Below are 27,602 nucleotides of genomic sequence, written 5' to 3'. Positions count from 1 at the left end.
ATCATTTATGACATCAAGACTTGCTTTTACTAACACTTCTGAAAACTGCTCACTCAAACTTCTCATGTTTGATCAGCAAAATGCTAGCCAGTCAAGAGTAAATAAAGCAATTATAAACAGTTTTTCATCTGATAACATTTTTAAAATCATATTTGGCACTTTTTATTAAGAGATCCAGTAGATTAGATACATGGAAAGAGGGGCAATGAGAACAAGGCACAGTACAAGATGGACTGAAACCTGTGTTTCAGTGTTCAGTGTTAGTATTACCTGAGGTAATTTTTCTGGACCTTTTTACAGAAGGTAAAAGTCACCGTTTACTGACATTGTCCGTAATGATTACTGAGATGGCACATTCGGAAAAAAATGTTTAGTTGAAAATGGTGTTGTGTAAAAGTGTGTGTATATATATATATATATGTATATATATATATATATATATATATATATATATATATAACACTGAATATATATACACACACGTTTACACAACACCATTTTCAACTAAAACATTTTTTCCGATTTTTTTCCCATCTCAGTAATCATTACGGACAATGTCAGTAAAGATTACAGCGTCCGGAAAAATTACCTCAGGTAATAATAATCCCGTTCAAATAGACCCGCTGTAAATATGTACAGTAAAATTCCATCATTTCCTGTTTAAAAGTAGTTTTCCATGTGATTTTCAAGCATGGAAGCACTTGAAGAAACATTCAGTTGTGTGTTGTAGGTGGTGGGACAAGTCTGTAGCAAACCTCAAGTATTTTCCACATACCATTCAGAGCAAAAAGAAGATCGAAAGCACTTGTCAGAGGCACAAAACAAATTTTAGCTTTAGCTAAGTGCCTATTAACATCATAAGCCAATCAGAATTAATGAATAATATTAATAAAATAATAATAATTAATAATTAATAAATAGTTTTAACTGTTAAACTGTTATATATAGTTTATATATTTAGATTTGATGTGTTTGCGCACATGGTATCAGGAAGCAACGTATACCCACATGCTAGTTTTACTGAGATGTCTTATCCGTGCAAATTGGCCATTAATATTACAGACGCCCTATGGTAAAATTACTGTACTCCACCTCCCCATGTAAAACTAATCCCGTCCAAATAGGGCTTATGAATGGATTTCTTTACAAAGTGACATCACCAACTACTGGCCTGTCATGAATAATACAGAGAATTAGGTCGTTTTTGCAGATCTGTGTGACCGGAGATCGTTTTGACAATGGTGTCATCTGTATGCAAAAAGAGCAACGAAGAAACATTTCCGTTTTTTAGTAGATCGCTGTCGTGTAAATGTACCCTTATAATGAGGTTAAGAACAAATTCATGCGCATATGCAAGTATAACTTTTCGTGATAAGTTCTCCTGTGCATATAAATATGAATAATCCACAAAATTTTTAGTGAATGAAGAAAGATTATTAGTGAAAAGAAAGAAAGGATGGACAATGATTACAAGATGTCAAGATGCTGCTTTACTACAAAATGTATAACAGCATGCACAGATATATGCATATGAATGTTCAATAGCAGTCTGACAGGACAGCATTCAGATAATAGATTCAATAATATTCATTACAGATTCTGTAGAACAATTTCAGAAAAATTTTTCTTAACTTTTTTTTTTTTTTTTCCTGGTACAGTCTTTCTCTGAATGTTAGATTCCATTGCTATTATTTCATGGCAGGGGTGCCCAATCCTGTTCCTGGATATCTACCTACCTGCAGAGTTCAGATCCAACCCTGATCAAAAACGCCTGTCTGTAATTACCAAGTGCTCCTGAAGATCTTAGCTGGTTCAGTTGTGTTTGATCAGGGTTGGAGCTGAAGTTTGTGGGAAGGTAGATCTCAAGGAACAGGATTGGGCACCCCTGTTTTATAGCATGTATAAAGGCTTATGGGAAATAGTCTCTTCCCCACTCTAAAATCTGTATTGACAAGACTAATGCAATAAGCATCAGCCAAATAAGTAGCTTTTAACCTACTCTAGCTTGTGCACTCAACAGATGGCTTACTGACCAGAGCAGATGTTTGAAATGAGAGTAAAAAAAAAAAAAAAAAAGAAAAAGAAAAGAAAAGAAAAAAAAGTGAATGAACATAGTAGTGTCCAGACAGAAGATTCACATGCTCTGATAAGCAAGGGTTGGTCCTGAGTGTAATCCAATCTTTCCACTTGTCCTGTTTTTAAATTACTCTCTACTTTTGCAAGGTTGATTAAATGTTGGTCAGATGTCTCATCACATTTGACAGACTGGTTACTATCTCAGGGTTTGGCTGTGAGTAGGGAAATTAATTGATTCATATCTTTTAGAGCAGTCTCCAACCAAAGCCTTCCCTTATCGGCTCTTATCAGAGGTAGCTGTCATTTCATTGAATCTTTTCAATAAAGCTCTGATGAGATTTTATTTTAGAGTCTAAATATAAGACGCAATTACTCAACTCCTGTAGCATCCACAAAACATAATGCTGGCTTTTATCCAGAGAATAAAACATTAAAAGAGCCCTATATGAGCAGATAAAGCAGATTGCTGAAAAGGAGAATACTTTGTAAAGAAATGTTAACAGATAAATTGAGACTCAGTTAAGACACTCTAATGTAGCTTTGTGAGCTCAAAATAAACACCATGCAGTGAAATGCAGACTTCTGCAGTCAAAGGGAGCCATGCAAAGCACTATGTAAAAAAGGAAAAAGACATGGACTAAAGGGTTTTGTGGTATAACGGTGCTACGGTAGTATTGCGATGTCTAAGCCTCAAAATACAGATGAATGCCAATGTATTTTTGGAACGATACTACCGTGACACACAGTAGTATATGCTCACATGCAGTAGGACTAGGCCCCTCAAGCTGAATTGTGTGGAGCTGGAGCAAACATTGTTCACACACAGTTCAGCTATTTATAGGAGTGGCACATGCAGCCAGCAATTTTTCAGAAATCACAACTGCATTTTTGGCAGTCACTGCGATCCACCGGAATGACTCCCATCAGTTTTGTGGTACGCGAGTGACTGAAATGCTTTGTTCTATACACAGATATAGTAGATGTTGTCTGTCAGTGAAAATTTGATTGCTCTTGTCGTGTTAAATATGATAAGACTTTTCAGTTTTATGGACATCACCATATTACTTTTTATGCACTGTCACTATATGGTTACAGGTGATACAAATAGAACATGGGCTTGAACACATCGATTTGTGTTTCTGCTGGTGGGTGCCCCCCCTCAATAATCACACCAATGCCATGACAAATGAATGTATGGCTTTATTTATTTATTTATTTATTTTTATCGGAAACTTCCATGAGTATTTTTGCGAGTTGCTCTCTCACTGATATACCTGATTTGGAGTTAATTACTTAAAATGCAATTCATCATTGTGCGAAACACAGAAATTACAAGCATTTGTGTCAGGTTGTTATGTTGTAACACTAAATATAATGGTAGAATTTTGTGTATTACGACCCGCTGGGACCTGTTGTGAGATCCACCAATTAGAGAGGTTCCTGAGTCCCAATTGGGATCAACTCCTGTTTGACGTTTATACAGACAATTCTCAAGACTCTATTGTAAGCTGCTGTGTGAACACAGGTTTTGAGACTCACACCTGTGCACTCGCAAACATAGCTTAAGTTAGAGAGGTTTGGAACGGCTGCTTATGTTTTTTTGTTTTTTTTTGTTTTTTCCAATATCGCTGCATGGTATCCTAAGACTTTAGCTGATATAGAACTGTGAGGCACAAAAAAGGTATGGTGACATTTTTATACAAAAATTTTATTGATCAGTATTTTTTTTCCTGTATTCCAGTCAAAATACATTAAAATTTAAATACGTTAACATCCTAATAATGTAGTTAATAACTACTTAAACCAAGATCAATTTGAGCAAAAGTGTGTAAAATATTCTCTGAAAGCAAGTCTTATAAGTTAGGTTTACTTTTTTCTTACCACCTTGGTAAATTTGTTTAATTTCCCCACAATTTTTTGGGCTGAAGATGCATAAGACTGTGTTTTCATCCGTTTTCTGTTTTTATATGAAACTACACTATACCCAATATGAAACCTGTATAACCTGTATGAATATGATACATAATTTTCCTCTTTAAAGCACTACAGGACATCAAAAAACCTTAAATGGCTAGTTACTTTGTTCATAATTAAGTGTTTTAAATCTAAAAAGTTGTTTCTTTCCAAACTGTGACACAGGAAATACCCTGTAACCTTAACTGCAGTGTGGTGCTGTTGATTAAATGAGCAAATATTGCCATCCTGATTTCAGTAATAAGAGAGTGAATATTGCTGAGGGGTACAACATTCATTCAGTATACTGCTGTGGCACTCAACACTGCAGGCAAATAGATTACAATTAGTTGGGTGTAATGGCCCATAAGCTCCACTCTAAAGGCTGCTGGGAAACCTGCGGGATATATATGGATGGCATGATCTGAACGACAATGCATGGGGGCGTCGATGAAATAGTACTGCATACTTTAAAATATAAATGCTCACACAATAAGCTGAGGGTCTGCAAGATACCATTGATTTCTGAGTATTTGTAATTCATTACCTTGTGGCCTTGAACATCATTTTCCTCCAACTGTTGCAGACTTGCTGACTGAGTTAAATCACCTGCTGACAAACTAACAAACTAAAATTTGCATTTGATGGTAACTCATTGTACAGTTTAATGCTGAGGGTTGATGATTAATATTTTTTATGTAAAATACAGCAAAAACACACAGTAAAAATGTATTTTAAAATATTTAAGGTATTTATTCCACACTGTTTTGCACTAAATGGGATGGGTGACAAACAAGAATAATATTTATGTGAGCCACTATAATAATTGACAGTAATATTTGCCTATAATACTAAATATTCTGGCTAAAGTCAGGCTTGCTTATAAAATTAACCAATAAGCAATCAGAGTTTTTTTGACTCACAGGCATTTGAGGTGTAGTTTTACAGGTATTTACTTATGTATGTTAATGTATTTTAATTAATTTCTATTATTATTATCACTTTGTGTGTGTTTGAAATGATTTTCTTGTAAAGCACTTTGGTATACTTTTATGGTTTTTTAAAGTGCTTTATAAATAAATTGATTGATTGATTGATTGATTGATTGATTGATTGACTGACTGACTGACTGACTGACTGTCAAGTCCAACTGGAATAGCCTGGTTAATTGGTCAATTAAAATCTAAAAAAAAAGACTTCGGTGTTCTGAAGCATTCATTACGGCCAAAGTGCGCGTGACCCAACACATTATCAGATTCTGTAGCAGCAGCCGGCGAGGACTTTGTTAAAGGGGGGGTATTTCGAGCAGCCACGAAAAAAAAAAAAAGAGATTCTCCATTCATTTTAACCAATAAAAATGTATTGCAACTATCAGTTTCTATGGTTATTTTAATAACAAATATCGAGAGCGCATCAATGTAATGCGTGAGCACAAAACTCTCAGCTCCACTTAACGCTGGGTTCTTTGGGAAGCAAGGTTATCTTTCCCTCACAACCAAAAACACACTTCTTTGGTGACATTGTTGATTTCTTGAAGTCATGTGACCTGTGCAGCGCTGCAGACGACTTGTGCTCTTGCTCTCTCACTCTGGTCAACGTGTGCGCGCACTCTTCCGGGAGAAGTGCCCGTACAAGGAATTCCGACCTTTATGACGTTACAAAGGTCCATACTCGAAAAAAATATTGCGAAGTTGATGAGGATTTTTGGCATAGAAATATTCTGTCATATGAACCATAGAATCCTTCACATCTTACGCACCCAAAATTGGTGAATTTCACTGCCAAATCAGAAGCGCAATAGAACAGTTTTTTAAATTAAGTCACCAGTAAATTGTATGGCTCCTACAGTAAATATTGTATTGTCTTATACATGTTTTATTTTACCAGTTGTGAAATCCAACCATTCATCCATCTGAGGTAACGTAGTTAGCCTACTTTATTGAGTATTTCCATTGTATGCAACTTTACACATTTATTAATAGTAAATTAATAATTAATACATTTAAGATCATTATGTTTGCAGCGAACAATATATTTTAGATCTAGTGGAGCAGTAATAAGAGTATCCAGGTCTGAATTGAAATAGGCTATATTGTAGAGTACAACGGGGCTAAAGGCGCCGCGGGACAAAAGGCGCCTTTGTTTTTATTCGCTTTTCAAGACGCACGTGCAAATTTGTCTGATCTTTGACGCGATCGCGGGCAGCAACGCAAAGTCTGAGGTAGTTTGATCTAATATTTGATGTTTTTTAAAATGTTGTTGTAAGTAGCAAATAAGAATCCATTAAATTAATGTTTGTATTTTCAGACAAATGTCTTTTTAATGATTTTCAGTTTTGTTCAAGGCATTTCAAGCAACAGTTTTTCAATATCGGAAGAATATGTAAAAGTATGGTATTTGGGGTAAAAAGCACCCCTGCTGTTGGGGAAAAAGGCACAATAATTAACATGATAATAAATAGCTGGCTAACTTTTAGATTTTTTTGACATGACATGGTTAGATTCACATAGCAAATATCATATATCAAATTGGTTATCCATCTTAGAGATAATCACCATATTTATGAAACAATCATAATTTAAAATATATTAATCATATTATAATAACATATAATTTATTGTTACTACTGTAAATCTATGTTAAATAGGCTATTATGGAATATCCTTCAATGCTTTCAGAATCTTTACTCTTTCAAATATTTTTTTTTTTTCTGTATTTTAAAATATATAAAAATATATTACATAGGCCTATTTTACTGACAGTATCTTTATTGAACAAAAATGAATTCTTTTATTTATCAAAATAAACAGAAAATAGTACAAACTTTGCTAAAGTGATTCTTTTGAACAAGTATTAACCGAATCATTAAAAACATATCGAGCGCAGCGTTAGTTCAGTCAGGCCACGTAGGCATAGTGCCGCGACCAGCTGACGTGGTCAGCTGTCAAATCGCTCCAATCATTACCATTCTCCTATTAGACACGGGACATATATACGTGGCATTGCTGCTCGGTAAGTATGCTCAAACTGCTCGCAACTCTCCCTCCCTCCCCATTATAAGCATGAGCATATTACTGTGCACCTTCTGGTTGTTGTCTTCTTTTGTTTCAGATCACTACCTTTAAAGTCAATAAGGCTTCAAGTCCCGGCCGGCATGGACCTCACTGCTGAGAGACACTCATCCTCATAACCAAGCTACAGTATAGACGTCCCACTGCCATATCTACATGATACCACGTTCGCTCTTAAAGACATTACTAGTGTCTTAATTGTCTGTGTATTTCCATGCTGATGGTTCCGGGGGTTAATGTTAAAGCTCTTGTATGTTCAATTAATTTTGGAGCAAGAACCCCCATAAGGAACCATACCGCCAAAGATAATTGTGTTCAATAAACTCAAGTAACTTGCCAAAGTGGTCCTGTCTGAAATTATTTTAGCTAAAGTATTTGTATGAATACTGTGTGCCTTTTACCCCATGCTGGAGGGCCTTTTACCCCATGTGTGGGGTAAAAGGCCCCCTCACCCCCTCATACATTTATAAGATTTTTTTGGTCCCACTTTATATTAAGTGGCCTGAACTACTATGTACTTACATCAAAAATAAGTACAATGTACTTATTGGGTTCATATTGAATTGCAAAACACTTTTGCTGCTATTGAGGTGGATACGGGTAAGGTTAGGGAAATCTTTGGTGGTATGGGTAGGTTTAAGGGTAGGGGTAAGGTGTAAGGGATGGGTCAACAGTGTAATTATAAATGTAATTACAGAAATTAATTACAGATGTAATTAAATGCAAGTATTTTTAAAATAAGTACAATGTAAAAACATGTATGTACACAATAAGTGCATTGTATGAAATGATTAATTTAAATGTAAGTACATAGTAGTTAAGGCCACTTAATATAAAGTGGGACCATTTTTTTTAAACAAAATTAACCACTTTATGATTTATTTATTTATTTTTTTTTTTTTCACACAAAATATGTTGGTCCATCAATGTTGAATACAAACATATATATTTTTCCTGCAATCATATACTTGCACAATTTTTCTTAAGGTGTGCCTTTAGCCCTGTTGTACCCTACGTTTTAATGGATCACGCTACAAACATAATGATCTTATAATACATGATGCATTGCTGTGTTCGATATTGCATAATTCCCACTTTTGGACACTTTTGCTTTAATGTACATTAGACAAAACTGCAAAATCAAGCTGTTATATTCATATATTTATTGTCCAACATTCCCATTTTTTCTGACGCATGTCCTTAATTTAATTTCATATGTTGGTAATAATTCAGTTCTTATAAGCCTTTTAAAGAATTTTAACCCAAACTGAATGGGTTTCTAAAGAGCAAAGGTTTTGTGAAAAAAAGTGGAAGACTTAAAAACAAAGTATGTAAAATAAAATGTAAAAATGATTTGATGATCACTAGTGATAGTATTTTATTCTGTGTTGTCATCATTCAGGTTGGATTTCAGCTTTAATGTACTTTTTTTTTTTAACAAAGCAGCTGACATTGCCATAGAAACTAGTGGACTGCCGACTCGCTTTCACCACAAAATGGCGGAAACGCAGGGCGGCTGCTGGGCGCTGGTGTTGCTATGGATCGTTCTATTAAGTGTCACTTCTTGTTGGTGTTTATTCGTTGGTCGCGTTGTACAGTATTGATACGGGGCACCAAAACTGCAACTGATAGAATGCACTGTAGCATGATAATCATCTCTCTTCATAGGCAGACCGTGGAGACATTTTAATTGTTCACGATCTAAAATTGTGATATCGCACACCTCTACTTTTCATCATCTTTCATGAATGTTGAAATAAAAGATGAGTGAAATCTAGCTCAAAATACCCTTCTGGATTTATTAATTTCATTCAAGCTGGGAAGCTATGCGCACAAAATTGAAAGCTTGACATTGAAGTATAAAAACAGCAGTACCAGCAACATGATGAAAGACATCAATGTTCAACAAATCGATTTATTAATTACAATAATTGTAATAATTCCTCTGACAAGTAATTTAGTTGCAAAGTGCATTATAATGATCACAATGTTACTTAATTTTATATTGGCAGCAAAGGCATTATGACTATGACCCATCTCATCTCCAGTCACTGATACTGATATGTCAAGAATCCTGATACAGTATGCCTGCTGCCTTAGCAAGCTTTTCCTAAGCTAATTTAGGGTGGACATCAGAAGCAACGTTTCTGATAAATTTTCAGGCATATTAGCTACAAAACCCAAAAAAGAGCAAAAAAAAAAAAAAAAAGAAATTTAAAAACCGTACACATTTGACCACCTATACAAAATACCATTAACCTGATGGATTGGGCTGTAATGGGGTGAGAGGCGCATTCCAAATGCATTACAGGGAAAATTCACACATCAACTGAAAATTATAAAAGGTGATGATTTTACTGAACTTCAGCTAATACACATAAAACCAAGGCAATGGAAAGAGACCATATACCTTATTTTACACACATTTCAAATACCAATTACACTCTAGGCTAAACTACAGCAAACACGGTGATCAACATCAATCAAAAGCAACAGTAAACATAGTAATAATGTGGGCCATCAAACATTTTCCATTAAAGGTGCAATATGTAATATTTTCTGTCCGCTAGAGGTCTCTAGAAGCCTATTCAAAATGAAGGCATAGCTTGATGATGCCAAGTTTGAGCGCGGAATCTTGGGACATCAACGGACTTCACCTCAACGGAGGGTGGAATAGAATTGGGATAGGACTTGGGAAGAAATCATGTTAATGGATTCGATTATTAACGTTATTGTAGTATGAAGCAGAGCAGGAATGAGTGTTATGGGAGCTGAACGAGGCTGCTGGAGTGATTGTGCAACACACGCCTCACAAGCAGCGGAACTTTTACTATGCCACAGTCGCCGGTGCCACTTCCGCTTTTCCGGTCATGAGTATGAGGTTACACAGCTCTGTTTATCATATTAGATATATTTGAGTATGTTGAAAATGTTATAACGTTACTCTGTGCGTTCGCTCGGTGACTGCTGTGAGATACTTGTTGCACACTGCAGTAAACTAGATCAATTTTAGAATATCATATTAAATGTTGGATGGCTTGTGTTGATAAATGGCATGCAATTAATTTTAAAACGTATTGTATGATGGAGAAAATGCTGTATTACTGTTACTAAAAATAAAGCTGCAACAGATTATGCTATGTTAGCTACTTCACAAAATAGTTTTTTTTTTCTCTGAGGCATGGTAAAGCATGCTACTCAAAAAATCAAGAAAATTAGATTTAGCCTAAACAATAAGACTAAACGTGTTGAGCTATATAACAATAATTCGTTTTTTTGTCTATAAATATATCAAAACAGTTGTTCCATTTTAATAATTTAATTAAACTTAAATAATCAAAAAGCATTTATTAAGAAATTCTCTGTGTTTTAACTTTTATGGATCAAATAAAAATGAAAATTTATTTTAAAACTATTCAAACAACATGCTGCACAGCAGTGTACTGTTACAATTAAAACACTGAAGAAAAATTATTATTATTAATATTATTATTATTATTATTATTATTATTATTATTGTGAGAGGTACATTCTGCTATACAATAGTAATATACATTAATAGTAATATGCAATTTATTCAAGTTAAACCTATCTTTTACTTGAACGGTTGTCATGAAGACCTTACAGTTTCTGTGTGTATATGATATGATGATAGTTTTTTCTTGAATGAAATTGTGAAATGCTGGTGAAGTGAACTCTCAGAGCAATGAAGTTCATGTGGAGTGTCCTCATATAGTGAGATAGCAGATGCTGAAAACACTACGAGCGTCGCACAAACTTTTAGTAGGCTATGTGTAGTTGACAAACCATGCCATTCATTCGCACAGAGACACGCAGAACAAGCACTTAATGTTTACAGTAAATAGCAGTCTTTTGTGCTTTAATATTCACAAACACTAGTTCATATTGCAATTTGATTAAGTGTACAGCATTACTTTTGATTTATTCATTCAAATTTACCAAATTCTGTGACATTCTGTGTTATACAATAAATTCTATTTTATAACTAGATTCTGTCCGCATTTTACGCATTGCGGAAATCATATGGCTCTAAACGGCATGTAGTAGATTGTCTACGGGTTTTTTGGTAAAGTTTTGATCATGTTGATTATAAATTTGCATATCAAATATAATACTGTAGGCTTTATAGGGTTAACACTAGAACCTATAAAAAAAATAAAAAAAATAAACCCAGGGGAGCACATTTCTGAGCTGTGGCGAGAGTTCCTGAGACATAATTGCAGACAAAACTAAGAGCAGAGCATAGAAAAATACCTCACACTGGGAGGAACATCTCTGTCACACAGCACGTACAAAGCACACATTGTCAACACATCTGCATTCCACAGCAGCATCTCAGTGACGACCATATGGTTAAAAAACAGACTGTGTTTCAGGCATAGAGCTGACACCCAAAAATAGATGAATGCTAATTTGTGAGACGTTCCTGAGGCCTTCCTGAGCTGCTCGTAGTTATCACCTAAAGAGGCTTCAGGCAAGGAAGTTATGAATGATGACTGTCAAAGTTCATGTTCAAGATGAGGTTAAAAGAGAAATAAAGCATAAAACTAGATCTCCTTATAGATAGGTCAATCAGAATAGTGACTCAACTGTGCATCATTCATAAACATAGGGGGCCCTATTTTAACGATCTAAACACAAAGGGCCCTATAATACACCCGGCGTAATGCGACGCAAGGCGCAGCGCAATGTGTTTGCTAGTTTGCGTCCGGCGCCGCTCACGTTTTCCCGTTCAGCGCCACGTCCTTAAATTAGTAAATGCATTTGCGCCAGTTAGTGCGCCCATGGGCGTGCTGGTCTAAAAAAGAGGCGTGTTCAGGCGCATTGCCTGCGCATTGCTATTTTAAGGAGCTGAAAATAGACTACGCCATAGACCAACTCAAACCTGGTCTAGAGTCAATGGCGCAATATTTTTTTGTTAGAGCGCGTTGGTAGAAACTGCGCCTCTGGGCGCGTCCACAGTGCGCGTTGACTTTGCTTATTACACACAGGGATGCGCACAGTGGCGTAGCAAGTCAGCCCCCGGCCCCTATGCAAAAAATTTTCACGGGCCCCCCTCGGTTTCGCGGGGGGTGGAGGGGATGTGCGTCTTATGCGAATGAGTCCCAGGACTTTAATATGAATAAGATATTATCACCAACATGCAGACAAAACTTGTTAAAAAAAAAAAAAAAATCTAGGAATGATAACACTATATGCTTTCCTCCATCATTTTGATTATGCATTTGAGAAATGTCAAAAAAACGGCTTTAACAGTCTACGTTTGAATTCGACCGATTGGACTCTGGCTTTGGAATTTAAGAATGATCATAGCAATAGTCCTAAGATTTATGTTATAAAGGTATGAATTAATTAATCTGTCACAGACCTTTTTAATGCACATGTTTTATTCCTAATAAATTTACTAAAAGTTTCTTCTCTAAATATGTTTCCGTCACGTTTTATGTGCATTTTATTTAGTTGAATAAAGAGTATCCACCCCAGTGAGTACGAGTTACTTTTATTCACATCTTGTGCAGTAGCCCATCTTAAAATGTGCAGACGTAGTCGTTTTTTTTTCAGAAAACCATTATGACTCATTTAAAATGCTGTTCTACTTACATTACTGCATGCATACGTTTCAGAAACCCACTTGAAAAACGGCACGGTCAGATACAATAGATCATCGCTAAGACATGGCGTGGACTATTTTATGGTCAATTTATTCAGATTCTTAATGATTTTTAGTACATTTAAAATAGATAGGCTAGCAAGTTATTGACAACATTAATGCTTCATTTTTCTGAACGTATGTACACGGGTTCTGTGCACGTGCAAGCCTTTGAAAGTATTTGGCTGGAGAAAGACGCGTTCGGTGTGTGCACTGCGCACTATCTAGTGGACTTTTGTTTCCAAGCACTCAATTCACTCTCGCATGGGCTGTTGTAGCTACAGTACACACGCTGTCCGTGCCATTACGAAAATTGGGCTGCACGCGGACGGGGAGAGCGAACGTCCACAAACCCTCCTGATGATGAATGTTCGTAATAGGGACTGTGCGCGGACGCCCGAAGTATACTTTGGGGTTAAGCCCGTAATAGCGGGCCCCCAATCCGCCCGGGCCCATGTGCACGTGCATACCTTGCATGCCCAGACGCTACGCCAGTGGATGCGCATCACACAAACATGCCAAATATTAAAAACAAAAGGATTACAGTGTAAAAGAATATTATTGTGTAGGCTACATAAATATAAAAATGTAATGATGAATAGTCATTGCGTGTATTAGAATTAGGCTACCTATTTTCAATTCATCCTATTACTACTTATAATGATGAGCGAAATTGGCTAATTAATTGAACAAACGTGCCAATACACACACATATATATTAACTGACTCATCGCGCGGAGCTATTTGAAAGCCTGCATCCAACGCAGACGACTGAAAGATTGACTGGCCACTTAACAGGTAATTTCAGCAAAACATCTGATGCCAGAAGACGAGGACACAATCACTGCTAATTCATCCCACGCCTTCTTCACCTCGGGAAGCTTTGGTGGATTCCTGCTTGTCCCGTAGATGATCGGTTTCTTCGCTTGAAAAGCGTTCAGCTTTTCCGCCAACAAATGCCGCCATGTAAATAGCAATCCGCCATGGCGCGAGCGCATCTCGCTCTTAAAGGGAATGGGAGATAACACTCTGATTGGTTTATTGAACGTTACGCCCATTACTCATTAAGAGAATAGGGACAACCCATTTCAAAAATGCGCCCCGGCGCACGGACCGTTTTTCCGTCGTTAAAATAGCAAAAGTGGATTTGGACACGCCCTGAGTGCACCTGCGCCGTGCGCTTTACACTTTGCGTTTAGATCGTTAAAATAGGGCCCAAAGTGTAAAGCGCACGGCGCAGGTGCACTCAGGGCGTGTTTGACAAGCCACTATGAACTGTTCTGTCTTCGAAAACAACAACAACAACAACAACAACAACAACAACAACAGTATAAAGGTTTGGATCGAAACAAAGATGAAAAGATGATGACAGAACTTTTTTAAAACTCATTTTACCTAACACTATTTCTGCAGTCACATTCTGCAGCTGTACATGTAGAAAAATACCAACATGTAAAGACTGGTTAAGCTGAAGTGACAGCTCTGGATTAGAAAATGTAAAGCATTCACTAACATTTCCTGTTAAAATAAAACAAATAGCTGTAGGTTTCAAAGACAAAATAGAATTACATTCACTTGAGTCTGGGGTGCCTCTTTTAGTCCCTAAAGTAATCTAAAACATTCATTGATGAGTTTGCAGGGTGTGTAAATCTAGTTTCCCTCAGCCTTACAATCAATCTAGGACTAGCAAACAAAATTAAACACTGCAGGACAAAGACAGTATTTTACTAAACCAGAGAGAGCAGCACTAAATGCACAACTACTTCAATCCAACGTAATCTGCCAAAAAAAAAAAAAAAAAAAAAAACATGATTCATGCTATCTATTCTATCTATTCTCAGCCCCAGATGGCACACTCACAGACCAGTCTGTTCATTGACCGCCTCATGCATATTGCACATAAAGCTGGACAGAGCTAGCAGAAAATCGACAGTTCCAATAGGAGTGGTTGGGTTTATGCAGGTTGTAGGAGTCAGCGTGCATCACTCTGGCTGGAAACAAAATTGTGCTGATACAATGAGCACTATTCAAGTGACTGGATTTGCATATAACTTCTCCAGATTAGCGGCATCTAATCTGTTTTTTGTTTTTTTTTTTTCTCCATAAGCTTTGTAGCAAATAAACTAGATATTGATGAGCAGAATGCATAGTAACACTGTTAGAATACTGTTCGGTCATAATGAATAACTACACAGGAACAAATGAGTAACGCAATATTAACACTAGTAACTACTGTTAACTAACACGAAACTCTGATTAACGAATTAGTAAGTAATAGTGCTTAATTGACCCTTCGCCAGGAGTTTGATTGACAGGCGATCTAACCAATCATAACGCCGAATCTGCCATTTTGTCCGACAAAGCAGTCACGGGAGTTAGATTAACGTTGGTGGACTTGAATTTGAAAAAGTATGTGTACTGACATCTTTCTGTGGTTGAAATGTGGTTCATTCGTGTTTATTTGATAATATAAATTAACTAGTAAGAAGAGATGATCGGTTCATGAGCCGCTTGATCTGAGGTGCTGTAATCTGTCACGACACAATAAAGAGCCAGAAAATGGTATTTATTGTTTACATTTCTTTAAAAATCACAAAAATTATAAACTTTGTTTCATATCACAAGTAACCTGCTCTGTCTTGTCTGTCGAGTTGTCAGTGTCCTCTTTGCTCTGCAATGTATTTTTCACAGTGATAACATGATGTGTGGCATGAGAGCGGCATGGCTTGTCGGACATAGCAACAGTAACTAAAGGAGGCGGGTCTTTGCAAACGGTCAACTAAAAGTGGTAGTTCACTATTAGCTAATCAATAGCTACTATTGTTTTCATACCTCACAGAGGACTACTAACTACTATACTATATATGTTCAATATTAACATGAATAATGAATAATGTATAATTAATTCTAAAGCAAAGATCATGGTAACTCACTAGTAATGACTCTAGTATTGCCAAATCCTTCAGAAGGAATTACTAATTATTTGGATCAGTATTCTAAAGTGAAAAATATGATAACTCTCTAGTTATGACTGAAATCATTGTACGCTTTTGAGGTTTTTGTAAATTATTGAATAGAAATGACTGTTAATAGCAATGACTTGTTACTACATCCTTCAGAAGGAACTACTAATTATTTGGATCGGTATTCTAAAGTAAAAATCATAATAACTCCCTAGTAATGACTAAATTCATTGTAAGCTTTTGAGGTTTTGGATTATTAAGGGGTCTTCTTGCTTTTCACTTTAGAATACTGATCCAAATAATTAGTAATTCCTTCTGAAGGATTTGGTAATACTTGAGTGGGTATTAAATAACTACTGGGTTACCATGACCTTTACTTTAGAATTAATCATAGATTATGCATTATTCACATTAATTACAAACCTGTATAAAGTAGTTATTTTTAGTTCTCTGGGCGGTATAAAAAAAAAAGTTGTTATTGATTAGCTAATAGTGAACTGTTAATCAGATTTTCTTGTTTGTTAATAGTAATTACTAGAATGTTAATAGTGCGTTACTCATTTGTTCCTGTCTAGTTGTTCATTAATGATGGAACAGTATTCTAAAGTGTTACCGAATGCACATTATGCTTTGTTTTCTGGGTTATAAATGAGAAATAATCTGTTTTGGTCTACACATATTTCTCATATTATGAATGAGAAATAATCTGTTTATGGTCTACACATATTTCTGTGTTTTCTGTATAGCTGGTCACATTTCAAAATATTTACCTTTCTTAAATGACCCATAAAAACAAAAACAAACTGTGCTTTACATAATGGTCAAACTGTCTGTTCCTCTCTAAGTGGAAGGTTCTTGTCCAGAACACACCGTTATAAGGACCAGATTTTATGCCGATAGTCAAAAGTCTGGCTATGCACGTCTGTGTGCCATCCTGTTGGCACAAATGCAGATGGCTTGACCAGAACTAAGAAAATGCACCTGGGGCAAAAAATTACATGTTTAACAAAGAAGAATCATTTTAGGATAGTATGGTGAAAACCAATGTTTCCTACCTTCATAGATTGCTTTAAATCCTTGGGCACTCACTGCGAAATCCGTAGTAAACCACAGTGCCAAAATCGACCCTGAACTCACGATGGGTGATGGCAACATGAAGCCAGACAACCTGAAATTAAATGTCAGTGTTTGTCAGTATATAGTGTCCACCACACATAATATTTCACATAAAAGAAACAGGTAACTGAGTCATTAATTCCTGCCATTTTCCAAAGTATCTTTGTTCTTTGTCATGTTTTTAATGAGCAGGATCGACTCATCTCGGGTGCCCTGAGGGAGAGCACACAGAGCTGCCCTATGACTCCATAGTACTGCCTCACCTTTGACACCACCCTAATGAATTAGATGGCTATTACAAGCTAAAGATAAAACAGAGGTCCTCTGTACCAAATACCATCCTCTGTGGCTCTATTCTTCGACGAAAGCCCAGAGAAAGGAACTGGTCTCATTCGTCAGAGATCTCAGCTAAGTAGCAGTGGTTATTTGAGCCTAACAAATCATCTGATAATCATGGAATTCTCTAAAGATGATTCATGTTATCTCAGACCAATGTAAAACCAGAATAGAGCTCATTTTCCACCTAGTAGTTGAACAGAAAGGTGATTATCAAGATCATTGTAGCTCATAGGAAATTTGTATTACTCAAAGCCTTATATTGTATCTTCCATAGCTGATAAAACACAATGGTGATCTCAGTTGTTTAATTTAAGTTAACCAGATGTTTCTTGTAAAAAAAAGACTGTGTTGTGCTGTACTTTAAGAATGGAGGCATAAATTAAAGTAAATGCTACAATTTTCTCTTGGATGTACTGGATGAGAAATGTTCATAAAGAGTCCATATAGAAAGTTGTAACTTTGGGATCATGGGGCTAATCTGAGCAACATTTCCAAGATAACATCAGAAACTCTAGGGGAGTTCAGAAGCAGAAGACTTCATCAAATGTCCCATTTGCATTTCATATAAATTCATTGCTGTACAGGAGAAACCCCAGAGAGTTGTTTTTGCTTTCACTTTTCCTAAAGTGATCTTAAAGTGAAAAAAAAAAAATCCTGCACACTATCAATGAATCAGTGTATAATAAATCAGTTCCCTTTCGATACTTCACTCGTACTGCGTATGGGGAAAAATCTCCCTTTTTCCCCGTCACTGAAGCCTTTTTCAATAACGCAGTGTAACTGCACCGTCATTGGTTCACTCATAGACAAGTTGTTGAACCAATGATGGCGCGGCATAGCTGCGCGGCCTATGGCGAGAAAGCGCGCGAACTTTCCCGCCGAAATGGCCGGGGTAAAGGGCTATATAAGCAGGCGTTTCGCCATAGGATTTCAGTTCTTTCTCCTTCAGCGACGACTTCTACTTCTCCTCGCTGATCTCACGGCGGCCCCCTCGCTTTGGCGGGGTGCTACAAACCTCTGTGAACCCAGACGATGCTCACGTCCTCCGAGCCGAAGTTATGATGTTGCTAAGAAAGGGACCTGTGGAAATAGTTTCCCCTGCGGAGAGCGAGTCAGGCTTTTACAGCCGCTATTTTCTGGTCCCCAAGAAGGATGGCGGTCTCAGACCCATCGTAGATCTCAGACTTTTGAATCGCTCCCTCATGAGACGGAAGTTCAAAATGCTGACGTTGAAGCAGATCCTCGCGCACATTTGCCCCGAGGACTGGTTCTGCTCGCTGGACCTGAAGGATGCGTATTTTCACATCCAGATAGCTCCCCATCACAGATGATTCTTGAGATTCACATTCAAAGGGGTGGCGTACCAATATACGGTCCTGCCCTTTGGGCTGTCTCTGGCTCCTCGCACTTTCACCAAGTGCATGAACGCGGCGCTTTCCCCTCTGAGACAAATGGGAATCCGGGTTCTAAATTATCTCGACGACTGGCTCATTCTAGCCCGTTCGCGAGCCAAGCTGGAACACCACAGATCCGTGCTCCTCAGCCATTTACAATGTCTGGGTCTCAGAGCTCGCTGTGCCCCAGCCAAAAAATTTCGTTTCTGGGGGCAGTGTTCGACTCAGTCCATATGATGGCAGTAGTCTCGCCGGAATGCGCTCTGGTGATTCAGCAGCTCGCGGCCTCAGTCAAGAACAAAGCCTATCTCCCTCTGAAGCTTTTCCAGAGGTTGTTAGGGATGATGGCTCGTTTTGGATAAACACTAAAAACTGAGATGAAAAAATAACTTCTTGTTCTTGTGTTTTTTTTCTTTAAATTGTGGCAATTATGGTGACTAGCATGTGGAAACGTTGAAACCATGTGTGTTACAACTAGCTCCCCATTAAGTTGTGCTCAATCCCTACATCTTTTTGTGTTTGCCTACAACTGTTCATTGTCAATGTATTATTGTACCACTTTTGCAATGTGACATTGAGCTCTGGAAAAGCACTATATAAATTGAACATATTCTTATTATTACTACTACTATTATGAAAGATCAGGTGAAGTACCTCACTGAAGTCACTTATGTCATCAGGCAAAGGCCCAAAGGTGTTAAGTAAAAGTAATTAGTTACAGTACTTTAAAAGTATCTTTTTGGCTACTTAGTTGTACTGAGTATCAAAGATATCGGTAACTTTTACTCTCTACTTGACTACATTTTTGAGCAAGTAAATGTACTTTTTACTCTAATACATTTGTGATGAGTAATGCAAATTACATTTTTCATGGCAGTTAACTTTTTTCTGCAGCAGTTTGTTTCTGCTATAAATAAGCAATATCGCTATCTAAGGGCATTGAAGCTACTATATCTTGTACGCTTTGCATTCACTCCCCCAAAAATTCTCAGCAAGGCAGGTGTTTGATTTATTAGATGAGGAAATGACTACAGCCGCTGATGAGGCCAAAACCAGCACATACAGTAGACTTTGACTATTTAATTTTATTTACATTGTTTTATTTATCCGCTATATTGACAAGACCGTTTTGAAGGATATTGGTTTACTTTTTGTGCACTTGAGCTTAACTGAGACTTGAGAGTTTGTAGACTAAAAAGGTTGTTGTGTCGACCTTGATTTATTGCAACATTGAGGTGTTCAGTTTTATTTTGATTTTAGAAAATAAACTTGATTTTTCATCTTACAAATCAATTGTTTCTTATTTTCACTGGCATGTCTCTCAGGTGTTGAGGACTAGAGCATCTCTGAGCCTACATTCAGTATGAGTAAAATACTTAAGTACTGTTAAAATCAGATACTTTAAGACTTTTACTCAAGTTGTATTGGAATTGGTGACTTGTAACTTGTAGTTGAAACACCGGCTTCCAGCAGCGGCCCTGCATTTCTGCCATTTTGGGGTGAAAGTGATTCGGCAGCCCACTAGTTTCTATGGCAATATCAGCTGCTTTGTTAAAAAAAAATAAAAAAGTACATTAAAGCTGAAATCCAACCTGAATGATGACAACACAGAATAAAATACTATCACTAGTGATCATCAAATCCTTTTAACAGTTTATTTTACACACTTTGTGTTTAAGTCTTCCACTTTTTTCACAAAACCTTTGCTCTTTAGAAACCCAGTCAGTTTGGGTTAAAAATCTTTAAAAGGATTATAAGCACTGAATTATTACCAACATATGAAATTAAATTAAGGACATGCATCAGAAAAATTGGGAATGTTGGACAATAAATATATGAATATAACAGCTTGATTTTGCAGTGTTGTCTAATGTCCGTTAAAGCAAAAGTGTCCAAAAGTAGGAATTATGCAATGCATCATGTATTATAAGATCATTATGTTTGTAGCATGATCCATTAAAACGTACAATATAGCCTATTTCAAATCAGACGTAGATATTATTACTATTACTGCACAAGATCTAAAATATATTGTTCGCTGCAAACATGATGATAATTATTAATTTACTATTAATAAATGTGTAAAGTTGCATAAAATGGAAATACTCAATAAAGTAGGCTAACTATGTTACCTCAGATGGTTGAATGGTTGGATTTCACAATTGGTAAAATAAAACAATATAAGACAATACAACATTTACTGCAGGAGACATACAATTTACTGGTGATTTAATTTAAAAATGATGTGAAGGATTCTATGGTCCATGTAGTATTTTCACCCCATAATGGTGTGCTACCGGAACGCCATCTAGTGGCTGTTACACAAAAAAGTATCAAAGTGTCGCCTCTTGGGCTCTAAGCTCTTTGGTGTAAATGAACGCGAAAAATATAGCCGCCCTAAACTATGTTGTTGTCATGACAACCAAAAGCATTCCAGTCAGCTCAGGCCAGTGTTGCCAAGTCAGCGGTTTTCCCACGGAATCGGGCTACTTTTACACTGTTGCCGCGGGTTGTTTTTCATCTCTGTGGGTTGAATTGACCCAAAATAACGTGATATTTAGTCCCTGAAATGCAAATTTTACCGTGGGACCTCCCTGAAAAGCCATTGGGCTAGTTTTGGGCTAGTTATGAGGAGCAATTTTGTGGGTTTTGTTGTGAAAACCTGGCAACCCTGGCTCAGGCGGTGCGAGATTCAAGAAGAAAGTGTAGAAACATATAGGGCAAATTAAAAAAAAATGTCTACCAACAAGGGGCAGTGAAGTAAAAGAGTCCTGTACTCACATCGTGAAGCAAACCACCAAAATAACAGCAGATATTTGTTGTGCGTCATTGACCTTAGTTACTGTTGCTTTGTCCGACAAGCCATGGCGCTGTCACACCACACAGAGTGAAAAATACATCGCGGAGCAAAGAGGACACTGACAACACGTCGACAGACAAAACAGAGTAGGTTACTTATGATATTAAACAAAGTCCCAGCTTTCAAACTATGTAATTTTTTAAGAAATTCAAACAATAAAAAACGTTTTGTGGCTCTTTAATGTGTCGTGACAGATTGCTGTAGGGCCTCAGCTCAAGAGGCTCGTGAACCGATCATCTCTTCTTACTAGTTAATTTATAGCATCAAATAAACATGAATGAACATGAGAAGGAATGTTGTTTCAAACGCAGAAAGACATCAGTAGCCTACACACCATTTTTCAAGTTCAAGTCCACCGAGGTTAATCTACTAATGTTCCAGAGCTAATAGTTTTGGCTTAAGGGCTATATTAAGTTTCATAACTTTATTTACATTGAAATTAAATCCTGTGCTAACTAGAGTACTGCTTTTGTACGTTTCACTGAACTGTTTGATTGTGTTTGTTTCCTATTTTACTATTTATACTGTTATATTGGCTATTGTTGTTCATTTAAATATCATTGTTCAATAAATAATATTTTATATAAATAACATGACATATATATATATTTTTTTTTTGGTGTTGAATAGAGTCCATTAGTGATTTTGACTTCAGTGAAAGTTACATTAATACACCATTAGATGGCGGCAAAGACTCTCTTTATGAGTGAGTCAGTCAGTCTCAAAGACTTTTATAATGAAATGGACTGAAACAAGGAAACAAGGATTTTGTTTTTACTTTAAACATCATCTTACGAGAATTAACTGACAAATGCATTGACTAGCTCATGGGAATGTCTTAGATGTTAAAAGGACAAAGACAAAGATATCACTTTCCTCAGTGGACATTCAAACTGGTTTTGTGATTATGATTGACCTGAAGAATATCAGCTAGATGCAGGTAATGCACTCGCTTATACCAAGTTTACACTACAGGATTTTAAGCCCGATTTAAGCCCGATTTGCAAGTTAATGAGCTCGCCGACAGGTCGGGCTGTGATCGGTGGAAAATCAGCGGGTGATTGGAGCTCGCCAATCTTTATGTGTTAACTACTGAACGATGCATCAAAGAGGCTCGCTGACACGTCGCGGACACCTCGCAGACGCCAGACAAATATCTAGCGTGCTAAATATCTGGAGCTGTCTTGATATCCTGTGGTGTCACGTGTCGCGATGCAACAGCCAATGAAACTGATACATACCCTGATGTCTATGGAAGCAGCAATAACAATCCATTCAAATATAATTTGCCGACATTTATTCATATCAGATACACATTGTGTAAGTAACTATAAAGCTCACTCACTCTATTTTTCTCCCAGTTCACCGGACACATGTATTTTGGGACAAATGGATGAATTCACATTATATATTAAGATCAAGATCATCATATAGGTTTTTAAATGACAAAACACTCACTTGCACATATTTGATGACATGGTGAGAAAAGCAATACATCTGTCATACAGTGTGGCCGGTGTTATGAAATATTCGGTGTCTGAGATTTTCGGTGACACTGGGCGGAGCTTACATGAATATTCACGAGTTTCCTGTTTTGAGTTAAAGCGCCACTGAAAATGTTAGTGCACGCTCTTCGGCTTACATTAAAGGTAATTAGCATATGTTTCAGCGTTAAACGATGTCAAGCTTGTATTCTAACTGTTATTGATGCACAAGATTTTATATATAAGCTGTATTGTTTTATGTCGTGTCATGTGTTAGCTATGTTTGATATGAACACAGCCAATGATTCACGGGTGTCGTTAGGATTCGCTAAACGAGCCAATAGCGTTTTAAGTAGCCTATTTTTGTTGTTTCTGTATTACCTTGAGTCTTTTAAGCATATAGTTTTGAAAGTTTGCCAAATGGTACCATAATAATATTAATTGTAAACTCCTGTGGTGAAGGCAGCAGTAAACTTTCCTAGTTTGCAGAACTTGAAGCACTTCTAATCTGGGTAGACTTGAATTTCTATATGTAATATGTTTCAAAAATTCAAACGGTGAATTATGCATGCGATAACTAATATAATATCTATAGCCAATATTCTTTCATTCCCAAATATGACTTTTGCCAGTAAATATCCTTGTACACCAGACAAAGCAGACACTTTTATTTTTCACTTTATTTTGAACATGACAGTGCATTAAAAATTGTAATACTACATGTTTGTTGTATGTCATTTTATTATATATTTCAGATTGAATGTGTCAGTAGCAAAGGCTGGTATCACTGGAATCACAAGAGCAGACCAAACTTTAATTTGTCTGGGATCCCAAGACCCTGTGTAAAGTGTGTTAATCTGCTTGCTATGAATAGAAATATGAGACAGTGATATTTGCTTCCCTGCAACACGTTCACTATATGGAGAAGACAATTGGCAAAAGTATGAGGAATATTATTGTTATGTGGATAATCAGACATATATACATACTACTGTGATTGTTCTGTCATTTCTTAATTGTTTGCTCAGTTGGTAAATATTTTTAAAGAGACTTTATTAAATCCTAAAGTTAAGAGTTATTTTTTTTTTCATATTATTAGGAAACATTCTCAATCTTTTTTCCCATAAAATGATGCATTTCATTGACAAAAAAAAAAAAAAATTAATGTGGAAAAAACATGAAGCACTGTGAATCAGGATTTAGTTTAACACAGTGGTGATATGAAACTATATGGAACTAAATGATCAAACCTGCAGTATATTCACAATGAAATGTATTAGTTCTATTCTACAAGCTTTCCATAACAATTAAAATTTTATTTATGTTAAATAAGCTGCTAAAATAATAGACCATGTAGTAATTTGCATATCTGTAATATCAAAGATGAACGTAAATAATGAGAGTAGTTTCACTTTGAATAAAAAAGAGCAACTGATTCTGTGTTGGAATTTTATTCACAACTGAGAAGAAGTCACGACATATGACATATTTAATTAGCAAAAACACTTGATTTAAACACACTTTACACAGGGTCTTGGAATCCCAGACAAATGAAAGTTTGGTCTGCTCTTGTGATTCCAGTGATACCAGCCTTTGCTACTGACAAAATCTGAAATATATAATAAAATGACATTACAACAAACATGTATTATTAAAATTTTTAATACACTGTCATGTTCAAAACAAAGTGAAAAATAAAAGTGTCTGCTTTGTCTGGTGTACAGAGATATTTATTGGCAAAAGTCATATTTGGGAATTAAAGAATATTGGATAGATATTATATTAGTTATCACATGTGTAATTCACCGTGGCCTATTTGGATAATAAATAAACTATATTTAAAGTACATTAACATGTTTTCTTGCATGTGTGCAATTTATTTTTGAAACATTACATATAGAAATTCAAGTCTACCCAGATTAGAAGCGCTTCAAGTTCTGCAAACTAGGAAAGTTTACTGCTGCCTTCACCACAGGAGTTTACAATTAATATTATTATGCTACCATACATTTTGGCAAACTTTCAAAATTATATGCTTAAAACACTCAACAAAAATAGGCTACTTAAAACGCTATTGGCTCGTTTAGCGAATCCTAACGACACCTGTGAATCATTGGCTGTGTTCATATCAAACAGCTAACACATGACACGACATAACACAATATAGCTTATAAAATCTTGTGCATCAGTAACAGTTAGAATATAAGCTTGACTTCGTTTAACGCTGAAACATATCTAATTACCTTTAATGTAAGCCGAAGAGCGTGCACTAACATTTTCAGTGGCGCTTTAACTCAAAACAGGAAACTCGTGAATATTCATGTAAGCTCCGCCCAGTGTCACCGAAAATCTCAGACACCGAATATTTCATAACACCGGCTGGCCACGGTGTGTCACGTACAAGCGGCAACCTCCCCCTTTCTCTCGTGAAGCCAATACGGAAGTAACTTAAACTGCGATTCATCGACTGGCCGCTAGGGACAGGCTCCAAAAGAGAGCAGAATCTCATAGAGTCCCATGTTAAATTGGCCAAGTTTATAGCAGAAAAAAACATGTTTACAAGTTGGTTCAAATTTTGGTTTTGGTCTATACTGCTATTTTTGCCCTTCATGACAACTCTGAGGGGGGTGAATTTTTTTATAACTTATCCGTTTAAATTATATTAAGCCTTAAAGTTCTGCATAATTAAGGGCGTGGTCACTTGAGTGACAGGTAGATTGCGCTGCTGTCTGTGAGCTGTCATGTTACCTCAGCTGCTGCTGAATTTGGCATCTCAGCCGTTTTTGTGCTTTTTTTTCTCGGTTATTTTATACAATTATAAAATATGACTTGCTGCATAATATTCGAGACTGATGTGTGTCTGTGTAGATGTGCATCGTGGCATTGGCTGAAAGTTTTGATTGTGAGATTTACTACAATGACAATACCAGGAGGATATACAACTCTGACAGCACTGCTTGGATATTATAACTAAAACTGCTGCACTATTTTGAAAAAAATATACTTTGGACACAGGCACATTTGTTTGTTAGATACGATCGTATACAGTTTTACAACATAAAGGCTGCTCAGATTGCATCCTTTCTTGAAGAACGATGACAGAGAGCAGATCATTCAGAAGAAATGTGAAATGTTTTTTTGTTTTGCAATGGACACTCATATTTTACCCAAGTGCCACAGATCGGATTCATCTCGCGATCTCTATTTCATTATAAAGGTATGAAGTCCCATTTTGATTTTCCATGTTGTTATTTGCACACCCAACATTACTGGTGTTGGAGGATCTATATCTTAAAAAACACTGTAGATTGACAGTAAACCTTTAGAACGTTCTGATGATAAAACTTATCTTCATTAATATTTTAGATCGTATCTAAGATAGATAGATAGCTCCTTTGCTTGCTAACATGGTCACGTCGAGCTAGGCGGGCGTGGTTTCAGCAACCAGTCATATCAGCTCAAACCACCTCCCCGCCTCTTTGCCCATTTTCGGCAAACTGCTGTTCAGAACTCTATGGGTGAAGTCACGGACGCTACGTCCATATTTTTTTACAGTCTATGGTCACGTAACAAGCATAATGTGTCGTCATGGAAACAATAAAGGGAAACGTTCTAAAACAACAGTCGACTTAACTCTGGGAGGTCAGCCAGAATGTTTTAAACTTATGTATAAAAGGGTTATTTTAATTTTAATTAAATTTAATTCAAAATTTAATCTAATTTCTTCCCAACATCCATTTTCAAATAAAGTTGTTGGATGACAGTTGTCGTCAACTCGTGTAGTGTGTAACCCCATGTTGCGGATCATTTACATAGTGTCACCTAGTGTAAACACCACAATGACTTCAAGACTCCACAGCAAGTCATGAACAGCACAGTGATCTGCCGACGTTTAAAGTCCTGTAGTGTAAACTTGGCTTTAGTCGATCTCTCTCTCATAATACTCTACATATTAAAATGAGTTTCAATGAAGTGACTCAATGTTCCTTTGTTACTAGTTCTAAAGTGATGTTTAATAATAAGTAACAGAGGCTTGTGCTCAACTGTTAAAATGTCAACTTGAGATTTGAATCTGTGGCAGAAGGAAGTAGTTCCTCACAAAAGAGTGGTTTTAAAGACAATACGTTGTTTCTTATTTATTTACACACTCGTGCCATCGAACTGTTCTATTAAAGGTATATCATATCAAGGTATATCGTAGCCGTGCGATATGGCTGTATATCAGCATTCTGTGAAAGCAAAATTGATGATGTTTATTTATGGAATATTGCACTTTTTATAAATAAATAATTTGTACACATCTTTTTATTTATTTATTTATTTATTTATTTATTTATTTTTTTTTTTTACCTGTCTCTATATAGCAAACCCAGATGTAATGGACTTCATAAAGAGCAAACATGCCAGTTTCTCGCTGCTTAAGTCATGCAGGTCAGGCACAATTAAAATATATGTTATTGATGAGGTTTAAAGAAAGGCTACAGATCCTTTGAATTCACATTAGGAAAAGATTTATGTTGCTTCTACAGGGCGGCACATAATAACGCTTACAATTACACTCAACCTAACATACACTTCTTGTATTCTGTGAGCCAGACCCATTCGGAGACCCAGAATGAGACGTACTGTACCGCTAAAAGGTGAAAAACAAACCACTGGACGGATTGTTGTATTA

At 36.5% G+C, this 27,602-nt stretch overlaps 1 protein-coding gene across 2 annotated transcripts in view; it reads right to left on the bottom strand.

The window, feature by feature from the left end:
- The window catches only part of LOC125277427 (CUB and sushi domain-containing protein 1-like), a 750,178-nt gene that overhangs the window by 368,510 nt on the left and 354,066 nt on the right, over positions 1-27,602 (bottom strand). For both annotated transcript variants that reach the window (XM_048205771.1, XM_048205772.1), the window contains exon 3: positions 16,790-16,902. In XM_048205771.1, the coding sequence (XP_048061728.1) occupies positions 16,790-16,902 (113 nt within the window). The remainder of the gene's footprint in view (positions 1-16,789; positions 16,903-27,602) is intronic.

Source organism: Megalobrama amblycephala, linkage group LG10, assembly GCF_018812025.1.
Source record: "Megalobrama amblycephala isolate DHTTF-2021 linkage group LG10, ASM1881202v1, whole genome shotgun sequence".
In the NCBI taxonomy this organism is placed as follows: domain Eukaryota; kingdom Metazoa; phylum Chordata; class Actinopteri; order Cypriniformes; family Xenocyprididae; genus Megalobrama; species Megalobrama amblycephala.
The sequence above is the reverse complement of the archived record's forward strand: the minus strand, read 5'-3'. Positions and strand labels throughout refer to the sequence as shown.